The sequence below is a fragment of the Pagrus pagrus genome (assembly GCF_965226575.1).
Source record: "Pagrus pagrus genome assembly, chromosome: 4".
In the NCBI taxonomy this organism is placed as follows: domain Eukaryota; kingdom Metazoa; phylum Chordata; class Actinopteri; order Spariformes; family Sparidae; genus Pagrus; species Pagrus pagrus.
In genome coordinates, this window is record NC_140188.1 from 33,186,509 (window position 1) to 33,202,189 (window position 15,681).

The following is a 15,681-nucleotide window of genomic DNA, read 5'->3' on the forward strand; positions in this document are numbered from 1 at the left end:
TGACAAGAGAATTAACCTAAGTCTTTGCCAGGATAAACGTGCTGGTCAGGTTTTGGTGAGTGAAATATTCCCTACAGCTCTCTTAATTTAGTCTTTTAACATTTGTCTCTTTGAGAAAATGGAAATGAGTAAATTCAGTGTAGTCAAGGTTTTTTTTTTTTAACCTTGTACCCATCGTGACACTGCTGAGTTTCTTATAACAGCAGTAAGTACTCAAAATTACAGTTAAGCTTGTGGAACACAGCTCTTTCTCTAGCCACGGTTATGCCTATACGTTTTTGAGGAATCATAATCACCATCAGTGTGGATGGTGGGTGTACACAGCCACATCAGGCTTTGCATCCTGCATCCCACATGTTATTAGGTTTAGGCTACTAAAACACTCTGCCTTCCCATAACCATGAAAACATTTAGCAAGCTTAAGTTTAAATTTTAACAAATGTATGAAATTTTGTCAAAATACAATGTGAATTTATGGTAGTGTTTTGTAATGAATGAATTTGTCAGTGTTTCTAGAAGTCTTCATCACATCTGCTTTTGGAACAGGTCAACCCTTTTTAACCATTTTTTGTTTTGATCTTTTAGAAATTTTGTTACTTCCACAATTTTTTTATGTGCATAAAGACACCCATTTTCTTCCACAGTGGTGCCAAAGTTTAACATTTTCTACAAATTCTACCTATAGACACTTAATGAATTCTGTGATGTTTATGAAAAGGGTAAAGATTTTATTCTTTTAAAAAGGGAAAACAGAAAAATAAAACAACAGTTAAAATAATGATCAGTTTTAAAGGTTTTACAGTGTGTAGATTGTTTCTCATGTTTCTTAAAACCTAAAAAAGAAGTTAGACAGTAATAGTGACTCTGAGTAAATGTTACTTTCACCCTCCAGCTGCAAAACTCAGACTGTCATTATTCTCAGAGACTTTCTTATCAGTGTACAATTTTATGATGCGCTCAGAGTACACAGGGAGACCTCTGGTTTACAGCCAGCACCACAATGGTGGGCACTATATAATTGAGCACTTCACACATTGTGTCAACCACAATTTATGTCCTTGACCACCATACCATTAGTTAAGCCCTGCCGAAAGCCTGGGGGAAGCAAACAAACACAGTGCTGAGGAGACATTAATTGTCCGTGACATTCTTCCGCCATTGGTTGTACATCTCTGTTACACACTATTACATTCATCATTAGCTTCTATGGATCCTCCTGCTCTGCTGTGCTCAGCTTTGCTCCTCTGTGTCCCTGGGTCTTACAGACCCCTATGTTTATGCTCCAAATATATGAAACTGTCGACCCTGTGAAGTCCCGTGGCTTTAGAGCACAGGCAGGCATATGCATCCTTTCCAAGATCATCAGGAAACAGACACTTGGAAAACTCCTCTCATCCACAGAGTCACATGAAAATGTATTACTGTTATCTGTGCTGCAAAACTGCAACAAGCAGTAAGTTCAGTGCGATGTGAATTGCACATATTCAAATAATCATGCTCTAGCTACACCAAAAAACAACGGAAGTTACAAAAACCATTCCTTTCTTGTAGTCGAAAAACTGTCTGAAAGTGATTTCCAAATTTACTTAAAAAGACTAAAAGAAAGATGGTCTTTGGAGTTACATAAGAAATGTTACTTTTTCCCCCAAGCCTCTGAGTAAGTTTGTTTGATTTACCCCAATTTACCCTTTTACCTACAGTATATACCTAGTTTACATAGTTTAAAAGCTTAGGACAGGAGACATTTTGATAGCAGTGGTATTGAGGAATAAAGACCACAACATTTAATATGCAAACTTACAAACACTGACATGTGAAGGTAAATTTTTAAGCTGTTTATTGTGCTGCAGAAGCTCCTTTTCTATACTGTTTCTGTACAGAGGAGCAGCCTTCTATTAAGTATCGAATTGGCAAAATCAAGAGGGACTTTTATGGAGTGAGGAAACAGACAATTAATTCAATTTTACTGCCACTTTGTTGGATTTGCTTGTTTAAATGTGAATAATTATTTTCTGGGTTAGTTTGTATTCATGTCATTTTGGTTTTGTATTGGTCAAACTAACACATTTCACAAAATAAGTGTTAATGGATTTGCGTGTTTTTGTTTTGCTGTTTTGTGCAATTTTGTGCAATCATTTTCTTTTTAAAATCTGTAACCATCTGGTTATGATTTTCCTTTTGTTTTTATTGTCATTTAAATGCAATTTTAAAATGTTCTTAGTGTCTTATTTCTAATGTGTTTCTATGTCGTTTTAAAGCACTTTGAATTGCCTTGAGTCTGAATGGTGCTATATAAATAAACTTGGCTTGTAAAAATCAAATATAGCTGTCTTGTTGATTTGCTATCTAGCCTGCAAACTCACCATATGTTTTCCCTGGGTTGATGTTGCTAGCTCATTGAACAAGATACTGTGCAATACAAGACATGTATGTTATACTGTAGGTTGGGGGTTATTCATAAACACTGACATGTGCTCAAAAGAGAACTCTGGCTATGTAATTTACAGAGCAGAAATGTATGTTGTAGCAGAAAAAAACAATGTATTTTCAGCAATAATCTTATGTATTTTAGAAAAAGACTTCGCTACATGTATAGCTACATCATTTATATTAAATGAAAACTGAAATGCATGTTGATTTTTACTCAAATGTAGCAGTGTTTCAGCTCATTACAAATCAGAACACTTTGGTCTCTTCGACAAAAGCCTGCACTTTCCAGTTGTGATGAATAATCCTCACTATCAGAAAACCAAACACTGACAGGGGACTGGATTGGCTGGGAGCCAGAGGTTACCACTGTGTGTGTGCTACTTGTCTGGTGAGCAAGACAGCTATTTGTAAGACATTTGAGGGTTCTGCATTATTAAGTGCGAGTCAAAGATTGATGAGGATCACACCCTTTTTTCCTCCTGTCAGGAGGGCAGTCACTGCCGAGTCCCACTCACAACCAGCCCTAGAGTGGGCCGATGAAATATTAAGAGGGCCTGGGGAGTGAGAAGATGACTTGTTGCCGACGTGTCCAACACGATGCCCTCAGACCAAGACAAGGCCGTATACACAGCTGGGTACCCCTCAGCGACATAAGGGAGAACTGTGAGGAAGATCTAGGCCTCTAGGGGGATGACCAGAGAGATCATCGCACTTGTTCCTCTCAGTTTAAAGCTTTGCAAAGTGGTTAACCACACAGGGAATCTGAGTAGGGAAGCTTGTTTCATGCAGGGGCTCAAGTAACATATTGTCAGTGGTATTCATGCATATCAGCATGTGAGGGCATGCAGTCATGAGTGGAGGAAACTGGGGTTATGAGGGAATCTTTGAGCACTGTTGATGATGCATCATCCTTGAGCCTTTACACAACAAAGGAAAATCCCCCCTTGGATTTACTGCATCTCTGCCTCGTCCAGGGGCCTTGGGCCTTTCTCTCTGTTTGAACTGTTGAACATGTGTGCATCTGGAACTGAGCCATCGGCCTTTGATTTTAAGGGCCTAACACAAAAGCTGATGTTAATAAAAAAAAATTAAAAAAAGATTATAATCACAGGAATCAGAGCAAAGTCACCGAACAACAAAACTGGACCAGAGTGCCAGGTGCATTCCAAATATCTTTTCTATTTTTTCCTGTCGGGGGGATTTTTCCTTTAAATATCAGCTCTTTTCTACAGTGTGACAGGAGTGATGGACTAACTGGACTGAAACTAAATCCAGAGAAAAACTCTGTGGGAAAAAATTCTCTCTCCACAATCAATGTCTAGACTTAACGTTCAAAGACTGTAGAATGCTGCATCATTTCCAGTGGACCAGAAATGGTCTAAAATAAAATAAAATAAATAAATAAATAAATAAATAAAGTTCCTCACGTTTTGTTCTGTCTTTTCTGATACTTTGTCACCATATCTTGCAAACTAGTCGTGATGATGATGGGTGGAGGGACAGACAAGAAATGAAAACAACAAAAGACAATAGAAGAAAATCATGAAATGAGAATTAAATAAAAAATAATACATCAAATGCCAACGATGCCTAAAAATATAATTTTATATATATAATAACAATTATGGATGTCATGGCAGGCGTTATAATAAGTCAGTTTTCCCTTTGGCAAAGTAACTGTACTGCATGCATTTTGTTTTTAGGGGCATTTACTCTGTATGGCATTTTATCCTGATCTTGTGTCCTGCATCAGAGTGGAAAAGGCTTACAGAGTGTATTCTAATGACTCACAGAGCTGTTTACTGCTACTGTAGGGAGAAGAATAATCAGTAAGACTCAGCAGGCATCTCAGAGAGTGAATACATTTTCTTACATGGCGCCCCAGAGAGAATACAGGACGTTTTACTGGGTGTAAATAACACAGTCTGACTGTGTTGAAAAAGAACTACCTTTGGATCGCTTTATCATGAACCCTATGATCATTTTAGTGCAACTAACCGACTCCCTCGCTGTTTTATCCCTTCTGCTTTCTATCTCTGTGAAGCTGGGCCAGACATTAGCTGGGGTAACTGCCGTCTATAGGAGAAAGAAGGTCAATAGAGGTACAATAAGAGTAATAAATTACCAGGTAATTCAATTTCTAGAGGGCTTTGGTTGGATTGTTGAAATTATCATTGAATAATATATTATCATTGGTCATGTATCATAGTGGTGGTATGATACATGATAAGAGAAAACAAATCAACTCAACTTAAATAAGAAAACATGCCTCTTTGGTTTCTCTCTAAGAGTTAAATGTGGAAATGGATACCACATCCTAGAGTCAGGACTCAGTTAGCCTAGCTTACCTTGAAGACTGGAAAAGGGGAAACAGCTAGCCTGGCTCTGTCTAAAGGTGTTCAGAAAGACACCTTGCATCACCTCGAAAGCTAATCTTCAATTAAAATGCTGTTTCTTGATCATTTAATCCCTATACAAACAGAAATGTAGGAATGACAAATTGTTATTTGTGAATTGAGAGTAGAACTATCTTTTTTTTTGGCAAGTAACATTTATGTATCTGCCCAGGACTTCTGACCAAACAGTTATGGCTATAGCATGGGTTGCCAGATACAGCTAGTGAGCACAGATTGTTGTGTGGTCTCTGTACAGGCATTGTTGAACCAGGCAACCTCACTGTGACGACAAAACTAACCAAATTCCTGGCTGTTTGATTGATTGATCTGAGCTCTATTCTACACACAGACATAAAACTGATATCCATCTTCTCAGCTCACACTTTGGAAACAAACAAGTTTTTGGAAATCGGATGCAGCAGAAAGGATATAACATGTAATTATTTCACCACAGCAGCATCTTATGGCAGTATGATGATTTAAAATGAGGAGTGGTGACAAGTAGGTGGTCTAAGAGAGTAGAGTGACAAGTATACATATAATGCACTACATAAAGTCAGATGGTGCAAAATACAGATGTTTGTATACTAAATCTAATGTCATAGTGTTGCTTTTTCAAAATGTGCGTAATTGCACAGAGCAAAGGGAAAATGTGACAAATTCCTCAAATTCTCAGACAAAAATATTCTTCTTGTTAATATCTGGAGTTTCAAATTACATCCACTTGCTAGCTTTTTCAGGAGCTCTCAACTGTATCTAATGGTCTTCTTTAGCCAATGGGGTTAGCAATATCGTCACAATATCAACTGCGGGTTTATCACAATGACAACTTGAAAAAGCTAGTAAGTGGTGTTTGATCTAAGATTGTTGGCACCCTTTATGCACAGGTGCCCTTTAATCTAATAAACATTGGGCTGTAAATGGTGTCTTTCTAGTGACTGAATTATTCCTTGGGCGAGTGTAAATATTTGCTATATACGTGGCTATTGGACTCCCTTCTCTTTGTTTACACTCTGTTTTGTATAAGTCCTCCACCTTCTGGGACTTCAGGAAGCTCCAAACCTGGGAGTTGATTTTTTTTTTTTATACCTGTTGATAAGGTCTTCATTATCATCACTCTCCATCTCGTCCTCGATGGCTGCCTGGAGGTCACCAATCCTTTTGAAAGCCAGCTTGAGGTCTGCCTGCAGGCTCTGATTAGCAGCCTCTAAGCTCTCAATATCCATTTCCTATTAATGACACAAGAGTCAGCTGATCAGGACCAATGGTTGATTTGTTCAATGTTGCTGAGTTATTGTTCATGGATGCAGGCTCCTATAAAATGTCAGGAGTGTCTGACTTTACTGCTTGGTCAGTGACAATTGTTAGCAAGTTGTCTCATTAAAGTCAGTCACATCCTTACCAGCTCATGTTTCTTGCGGCTGGCCTCGGCTTCCTTTTTAGCAAGTTCACCCATCTCTTCTTTGACGTCGCGGATCTGTCTCTGCAGACGTTTGTTCTGCTCCTTCTCTCGATTCTCGCTGCTGCTGCGCTGGTCTCGTTCCTCCGTAAGCTTCTCTAGGTTCTCCTTAAGACGAGCTACAAGGCTCTGTGCAGTAAGAGAGAAAAGGTTCACCAACATAGTCAGTTTGATACCTTTACATAAGTTGTATGTGAGATAATGTAGAGCCAGCTGTATACAGAACAACAACAGAAGAGAACAACAAAGTCACTAAAGAGCACATTATTGATTTGAGTAAATCAGGAAAGTCACTTTGATCCATTTCAAAGCAGTTACAGGTCCCACAATCAACTGTGCAAACAGTTGCAAGTATAAAGTGCATGGCACAGTTGTGTTACTGCCATGATCAGGAAGGAAACGAAACTATCACCTGCTGCTGAGAGAAAATTGGTCAGGATGGTCAAGAGTCAACCAAAAACCACCAGAAGGCAAGTCTGTAATGAATTAGAAGTTGCTGGAAGACAGATGTCAGTGTCCACAGTCAAGTGTGTTTTACATCAAAATGAGCTGACAGCCTGCCAGGCAAGAAAGAAGCCCTTGCTTGAGAAGTGGTACCTTAAAGCTAAACAGAAGTTTATTGCTGATCACATGAACAAATAAAAAACTTTGAGGAGGAAAACTCTGTGGTCACATGAAGCAAAAATGTAGTTGTTTGGCCACAACGAGCAGCAATATGTTTAGAGGAGAGAAGGTGAGGCCTTTAACCCTAAGAACACCATACCTACTGTCAGGCATGGTGCTGGTAGAGTATTGCGCTGTGGGGCTGTTTTGCTGCCAGTGGATCTGGTGCCAGAAGATTTGGTCTTGGGTGAAGTTGGGTGATCCAACAGTACAATAATCCCAAACACACATCCAAAGTGATAAAGCAAAGACTAAATCGGGCTAGAATTTAGGTTTTGGAATGGCCTTCCCAAAGTCTTGACTTGAACCCCATCAAAAACATGTGGACTGAAGAAACAAGTCTGTGCCAGGAAGCCAACAAATTTAGTTGAACTTCACCGATTCTGTCAAGAGGAGTGGTTAAAAATTCAGCCAGAGGACTACCAGAAGTTGGGGATGGATATCAAAAGCACCCAACTGAGGTGAAAATGGAAAGAGACATTTAACCAAATATTATACTACTTTTAATGTATGTATATTTTTGACTCAGCAGATTTGGTCACATTTTCAGAAGACCTATAATAAATTCATTATTGAACCAAACTTCATGATTTTTTTATTTATTTTTTTTATGACAAAGTAGTTTGTGTTCCACTCATTTCATCACAGAAAAATGAGAGCTGTAGAAATAACTGGAACTCAAGACTGCCATGATATACATGTTCTTTACTTTTGACCATGACTGTACATATAACTTGATCATAAATGTGTATCTGTCTGTATTCAGTCTGTGCATCAATGCCAGCAGCATACATTATCAGTGAGTGAGTTTCTGCATTAGCAACCAGCTCCGTCCAAATTTTACATAGAGTGAAATAGAGTGGGTGTTATACGCCGCCTCATCACACATGTATTGATTGAGCTCTGCTACCTCCAGCATTGATGAGTGGTAATACTCAGATCACCTGGAATATTCACACGCTGCAGGTTTCTTTGCTGGGAAGAAGTCATAAAAAGCAAACCAAAAGGCAAAATGAGTCTAACATTTACATTTTCCAAATATACATCAAACGCATATTTCACCACAGGCTAGAAACCCAGATATTTTAAATAAATAAATAAACATGTATAGATGAATATATTTGCTATGACTTTAGAGGGTACAGTTCAGAGGGAGTGTCTCTGGCAGTGAGCTCATTGTACAGCTAGTAATTACTAAACCGAACCTGCAAAGTTTGGAGCTGCAGTACATGTTTATGTGGTGCAGTTTATGTTTAGTTAATCATGACCTTTTATTGTTCTGTTTCTGCAGTTGATCTTTGACCCCAGTACATTTCAACCACCCACCAGCACTCCTCCACCTGTCTTTAGCTCTCACCTCCAGGCGTTTGACCTGGGTCTTCTCAAACTCCAGCTTGGACTCCAGTTCACGGATCTTGGCCTCCTGCCGGCTGACGAGAGATTTCTCCACCATGGACTGCTCCTGGAAATCCAGCTGGCTCTGGAGGGCTTGCATCTAAGACAAAAACATATACATATTTATGCTACTATACTCGTGAGTAGCACCCATTGGCTGGAATAAAATCTGAGCTTTTTGTCTCAATTCAGATCTTCTCATCACAAAGAGTAGACAGTCCATGTGGAGTGCTGCAAAGCTCTGTCTTGGGTCCATTACTTTTCATTTTCATTTCAAATGCATTGCATTTTTCATTGCTATGCAGACGACATCCAACTCTTTACAGCTGTTAATCCTAATAAGCGGAGCCCCCTTTATTCCCTTAAAAACTTCACTCTGGCACATGTGTTTGCTGAACTACATGTGTTTGCTGTGCATACAATTTACTACACTCCTTGAGCACATTACAGCCCAAGAGTGAGTCTTTAGGTTCTCATTTCAACCACTCAAGACACTAGTTCATGTTTCGAGAATTAAATTATCCTTTTCTGACTGCGGGAGCTAATCCCCTGCTGCATTTGGTTGCATTAAAAACCTTTAGCATCTTGGGTCACAATGACACATCGTAGAGCCCTAAAGTAAGGAGTCTAGGAAGCTGCACACCTTCAGTGCACTCTTCGCACGTCAACATTTCTGTTTGTGTACGGATAAAACAAATAAGATTAGTGTTAATTAGTGAGTTCTAAGGTTGTTGGTATGCTTATTTCTAAACTTTGGACGGAGCAATACTTTATGCTAAGCTGGCCTAACCACATCTTGACTTCAACTCCGTACTCCACTCAAAGGGATGAGGGTGGGGTCAATCTTCTCAACTCACTTGGAAAGATAGCAAATAAATAACAATTCTTTTGAGATAACAACATACATTGATGAGTTAGGAAATGTAGCTGATGTTAAAAAATTGAAAATAAGGTACTTCAGAACGAAAGACTTTAAATTCCTCAAAGTAGGGTACAATATGATATTCATGACATTACAACTTTAAAGTAGCACAAGACAACCTGTGAGGCTGGTAAAAAAAATGGAGAGCCTGGGGGGTGGTTGATGTTTTTCTGGCTAAAGAGAAGTTTCAAGATTTTCTCATGCTCTCAGTGGAGACAAATGATGTCTCAGAGATGGTGTCATAGTATGGAACACTGCAGGGCTTGGGTTATAATAAGATAACATATCCCTTGCACAGGTGGTCCCTCGTCATACTGGTGTAATATCCCCGTCTTTTTGGCTAAGTTTGATTTGTCAGGTACAGCTGTGGGGAAAATGATTCATGCAGCAGCAGTCATTATGAGGATGACAGCACTAACATTTTCAGCATTATTATTTGGCTGAGCTAGGAAACCAAGTTGGCCATCTGTATCACATAGTGCCAGCGCCAATCCTGCTTGAATGACACATCAATTACATCAAGGCTTGTATTTGTCAAGAGACCAGTGAGTGCTAAGGCAAATGAAATGGGCTACAGTGGTGCTTCACATTCATGCAAGTCTGTAAATGCAATTCTTCACTCGAACCTGCAGCAGAAAAAACCTTCACCATCAAGGGAGAGGCCCTGCATTATTAGGCTCAAACTGTCGTACAGCCATCATACATTTTTATTATTCAAGCTCTTTAGGCAACAATAACTAATTATAATCAATCAAAATGTAAAAACAATTAACGGATGCCCATCTCTATTTCCCACACCCCAAAGCAACATATTCAGATTGTCATATAAAAACATACACAAAATAAATAATTAATATCTAGTTTAAATTCAGAATCCTCATATTTAAGGAGCTGGGAAAAAAACAAAACAGAAATAAATAAATATATTGCATTCATTAATTTACGAAATGTGACACTACCGTTTGTATAAAGGTCTAACCCACAGTTAGATTTGACTACTGGCATTCTACACCTGTATGTAAGATAAAAGTTATAGCTCAAAATATTAATATGGTGTTAATATACTGTAATACTGCTTTTCCAATAAAATTAGCAGGTCTACACAGGTTTTTCGGTCCAGTAACATTTGGAATGTCTAGAAGAGCAACACGATTAAATTATTTTATCCCCATTCAAGTTAGCCAGGCGCTAAACCGGAAGTTAGCCGGCTCAGCTGGTGATCCAGGTATTATCATAGCCAGGAAGTCGAGCTTTTTGGCTTGATTACTTGATTACTCAAGTTGTTATGTTTTGAAAACTTGTATCTTGAAATAAACATGTATGTAACGCTGTGATCCTACCCTCTCACTATAGTTACATAGTGCAGAAACCAGTGATAGGGTGGTTTAGGTTTATCATGGTCCTCAAAGATATTCTCAGTTGTCCCATATACATGTGTCATGTGTGACCTTTTTAGCCTTAAACTCAGTATTAGTCATAGACTGAAGGGGTCAAAACTATCAAATCATCTCTGTGTAAGAACTCTGTCAATAAAACTTTTACCTCCATTCAGTTTCTACTGGAGTTAGATCTGGTCACTTCATTTAACTGTGCACTTCAAAGGGAGGACCATGCACCTGGGCTTTAACCAGGAGTTTTGTCCTTAAGATTTTACTCTCAGTTGTGCTTATAAGCTTACTGAGTCCTCAACATTTCTTTATATCAAGACATTAAAAATGAGAAAAAGGCCAATTCTAAATTAATTATGTGCACAAAAATAATTCAAACTTTAAGTGTATTCAGATACACTGAGGAGTCATTTAAATGTACATGGTTATTCTAGCAGCAGATGTAAGAGGTGCTGCTTGATTTTAAGATTAAATTGGTTATTTGCATTCAAAAGTATGTTGAAGGACTGGACATAGAAGTCATACAACTCTCAGTCATTAAAACTGCTACAGAGAAACGGCAAGATTACAGAATCTGGTCTTTATGATTGAAAGCCTGTTGCTTTGCAGAGGTGTTAAGTCACAATTAAAAGATGGCGTGGCTGGCAAGGTGTCGGTTGTCAACAAAGAGAGTTTTAACGCAAGATACACAACTGCCTTTAGCTTAGCCTCGCTCAGCTCAAACATGCTCAGCATGTGTGGAACGACGTATCCCTCCGACAGCTAAAGGGCCTTTGTGCATAGCACTTTAATGTTAGCCAGTTACATCTATGTTTACAAGCTTCTTGCCGTATCCAGAGTTTCACAGCACTCAGGTGTGTCCCTGCTCCTGGTCACAAATATTTCAATGCAGGGAGATTCACCTACATCAATTAAACATAATAACCATCAGTGGCAGCAGGGGAGATTTAACATATTCTGGCTTTCCCCAACAGTATGGAAGCACTAAATGTTTACTGACTTTGGCTCAACCATTTGCTCAATACCAACTTATATAATAACAACATAAAAACACCACATGCAACACACACACTAGTAAGCTAAGCTAGTGTCTTCCGCATGAGTGGCTGCTCTCAAACCCAAAACCATGAGACAAGGAGGACCTACTCTGAGGCCTTTCACAAACTTACAGGGAATTCACCTGCCTGACACAAATAAAAGATACGCAACAATAACTTCACAGCAAGTCACAACAGGGGCACTTAACTTAAACTCTTTTCTAGCGGTACTGTCTCTACAGTAATCAGGCTTTCTGCCCGATAATTAGTCCATCACTTGGACAGCTATTTTATGACCAGGGGTTGTCGTAAAAAAAAAAGGGCTAAGAGGTTTCCCAGTCAAAATCCAAATCAGCACATTGTTGATAACCTTTCAATTGATATTGGTTTTAATATGCTTCTATGTGTACTTTAACTTTGTGTTAATTACTCTATTTATTTACTCTTCCATTTAATTTTCAAGTTTATTTATGAATGTTTTAAATCTATTTCTGTATTATTTGCACTTTGCCAGTATTTATATCCTCAAACTTCTTCATTTCTTTATTTTCTTTTAATATACATTTTTGCATTTCTGCTTCATTCCAAGGCATCAGTACAGTAGGCCAGGACTAGGTGAAACAGTCTTGGGAGAAGAAAAAAAAAATGATGACAGTTGTGGGGGTAGCTACAACCAGGACTCTGATCTGATAAAGGGAAATACTGTGCTGCCCTCTTTGTGGATCTTACAAAAGCTTTTGATATTGTTGACCACGCTTTGCTCATACAGAGGTTAAGTGATGTTGGTTTTGATTGTAATTCCTTTAATTGGTTCAAGGACTACCTGTCTCATAGACGACAATGTGTTGCTGTAGGAAATGATCGTTCCGTGTTTTTACCATTGTCTAAAGGGGTTCCGCAAGGTTCAATACTGGGTCCTGTCTTATTCACAATCTATATGAACAATATTACATTTTCTATAACGAACTGTAACGCCCATCTTTATAATGATGATACAGTCCAGTGCTAAAACTGCACATAAAGCCATGACAATTCTCCAAGAAGCTTTTGACAAACTGCAAGATTCTCTTTTTAACCTGAAATTAGTGCTCAATGCAAACAAAACCAAATTCATGATATTCTCAAGAGCCGGAGATATTGCAGACACTGGTCTGCATGTTACCACTCTAACAGGAACCAGTATTGAAAGGGTTTCTGAATACAAATATTTGGGTATCTGGTTGGATCAGAAACTCAGATTTAAATTTCATATTAACAAAAACATGACCAAAAAAAATGGTTATTTATACAGAAACAGATTTACTTTCCCCATGTTCTGTAGGAAACGGATCATTGAAGCTGTCCTTTTATCTGTCCTGGATTATGGTGATGTTATCTATAGACAGGCCTCTGTCTCCACTCTTACTCTACTAGACTGGGTTTATCACTCCACCCTCCGATTCATTACTGGTGACTGTTATTCCACTCATCATGCTATTCAATATGAAAAAGTTGGATGGGCACCTTTAACAGTAAGACGTTACAGCCATTGGTTTGTGTTTCTTTTTAAAGCCTTGAAGGGCAACATGCCACCATATATCAGCTCTTTATTAAGCTGCTCACAGAGTCACTATTCAACACGCTCTAGTGATCGTATAATGTTCCCCGGGTAAACACTAAATTTGGGAAAACTGCTTTCAGCTTCAGTGCTCCATACACTTGGAACATTTTACAACGCACATTTAAACTTGATACAGTTATACCTATAGGGTCAGTTTAATACTCTGATTTCAAACTACTCAGCATTTGAATGCAACTGTTTTTAACTACGTGCTGTCCTGTATGGTTGTCTAAGCATTTATTTATTTTAATATTATTGCTGGTGCATTTCATGGAATGTTTATTTTATTTATAGAGCGTTTATTTGTTCAGCACCTTTTTTCTTCATTTTTTATTTAGCAGTTTCAGTCATCAAAACATTTCAACTCGTTCCACAGTGTCAAAACTCTCTACCTGTTTTACTGTGCTTTTAGACAAAAAGTACAACTATTACCTGGCAGTCCCTGTCAAATCACCGTTAAGCTATGACCCGAAAGCCAGCATCTACCTTTTCCTGAATATCCTGCTTCTCCTTGAGGGCCTCCTCCAGCTGGGCTTGGAGGTCACTGATCTGAGCCAGGTTCTGGGCAGACTGAAACCACACGAGCACAGGAAAGAAGAAAAGTCAGTGAGTAACATGATACTAGAGTATGCAGTGTATACACAACCTGTACAGCTAAAACAAAAAACAAAAAAATTACCAGGAAGATCAAGGAAAAATATGATGACATCTGAGCGACATTATGGTGAAAGTATATAAATAAATCTCATTTCAAAGTGACCCGTGTGAAATATTAGAATCAAGTGCGCTTTTTTTTTTATAGTAGATGAAGCACTCTGAGTCCCACTGGGAATTCAGCTGCCTCAATTTAGAAAAGAAGGATGGATTCATTTGGAGCCAGTGGAGGCAGATCACTCATCATTCCATCAGTGCCAGAAAGGAAGCGCTTTTACTTTTATTTCCACTTGCTGCTCATCTGCATTTACAGCTACATTGATACTAATGGGGAAATGATTCAATGATCAGAGATGAATTGTGTTTAAACATTCAATGTAAAGCTTGATTCAGGGATTTTACCATTTACAAATTAACTTGAGATTGCCTTTTGGCACCTTTGACATGGTATGGTCGGAGACATGAAAATAAACGCAGAATATTCCTACAGCTTACTGATATATCAGGACAATTTTTGCTTTTAATTGAAAATCATACAACCAGTCAATGTCATTCATCTGTTACATGATGGATTACTCAGTTTTAATATCTATTTTGGCCTCTAGTAGCACTGTAGAGCTGTTCTTCTATGAGTGGGCCCCTTTGTTTATCTTGTGGGTCACGGGACACACAGTCACACTAATGGCTTTACAATATTCAAATAACATACAGGCAGTGGTAACATGCCAAGATATGCTATAATGTTCCAAATAAGGGCAGGGAAGAAGAAGAAGACTATTTACAAGTAAAAGAAAAAAAGTTAGTAAAATTTCCATCCAGCCTGAACTGGGTATAAGATTCTGTTACTGCATTGCCTATTTCTAACCCCAAATGTTTTCAGAGAGACATTTTAGTAAACTGTGTAGCTTTAATTTGTGATGTTTAAACTGAAAACCAGTGACACTGAAAAAAATACTGTGTGTAGGATGAGTGCCTCATGTCTCCTAAATCTCGGCCAAAAAACTGCACTTGAGCAAACCGATTAGACTATTATTATTATTAATATACTATTTTAATCCCACAATGGGGAAATTCTTTTTTGACTACAGCTGGCGGCCAGAAAAACTTGTATGTTCTGCGCCTGCATGAAAGGAAATACCCCTCTGCCGATATACATACACCGTTGTTATGCTTAAGCAGCATAACTAATATAGCCGGTTCTAATGGAGAATATGTTGATTCTACATGTTGAATTGGCCAAAAAGGGCTGTCCGGTGCCAACGATAAAGGTCACATCGCAACGACGAGAGCCCCGGACACACAGTGACTTCCCTGACAATGCCCGAGAGCCGACCATCAGCCTGGTGTGTAGAGGCCTTAAAGGTGCCGACTTGGGTAGACTGATTTACTGTCACTGTTTTTTTCAATGTTGGCTGGTGAAAAAAGAAACGCTTTATGTTATACCAATGAAGTCTTCAGCTGTAATAATACATCTCAGAAGATGCACGTGAACGTTACCACGAACCTACACAAGGATGATACATGATTTCCATCAACACATAACAGGTGGGGCTCTGTGAGTTGAGCTTCATTAAATGTTTTGGTCTTAACATTAAAATGATCACAAAGTAGAGCCTGTACAAATTAGTTGTGAGATGGAATATGATAGGCAGAAAAATTAGGTGGAAGTAGATTTCATATTAAAATCAAATAACATAATTTTAAGCATAAAGCTGCAGAGGAAAATGGAAATGTTGA

At 38.5% G+C, this 15,681-nt stretch overlaps 1 protein-coding gene across 6 annotated transcripts in view; it reads right to left on the bottom strand.

Moving 5' to 3' along the window:
• Positions 1–15,681, bottom strand: part of myo18ab (myosin XVIIIA b) — a 182,098-nt gene that overhangs the window by 11,955 nt on the left and 154,462 nt on the right. For 5 of the 6 annotated variants that reach the window (XM_084351390.1, XM_084351389.1, XM_084351387.1 and 2 more), the window contains 5 exons: positions 13,777–13,860; positions 8,306–8,443; positions 6,229–6,414; positions 5,916–6,055; positions 3,858–3,902 (listed from right to left, as the gene is read on the bottom strand). In XM_084351390.1, coding sequence (XP_084207516.1) covers positions 3,858–3,902; positions 5,916–6,055; positions 6,229–6,414; positions 8,306–8,443; positions 13,777–13,860 — 593 coding nt within the window. The remainder of the gene's footprint in view (positions 1–3,857; positions 3,903–5,915; positions 6,056–6,228; positions 6,415–8,305; positions 8,444–13,776; positions 13,861–15,681) is intronic. The other variant, XM_084351391.1, reaches the window with a different exon arrangement.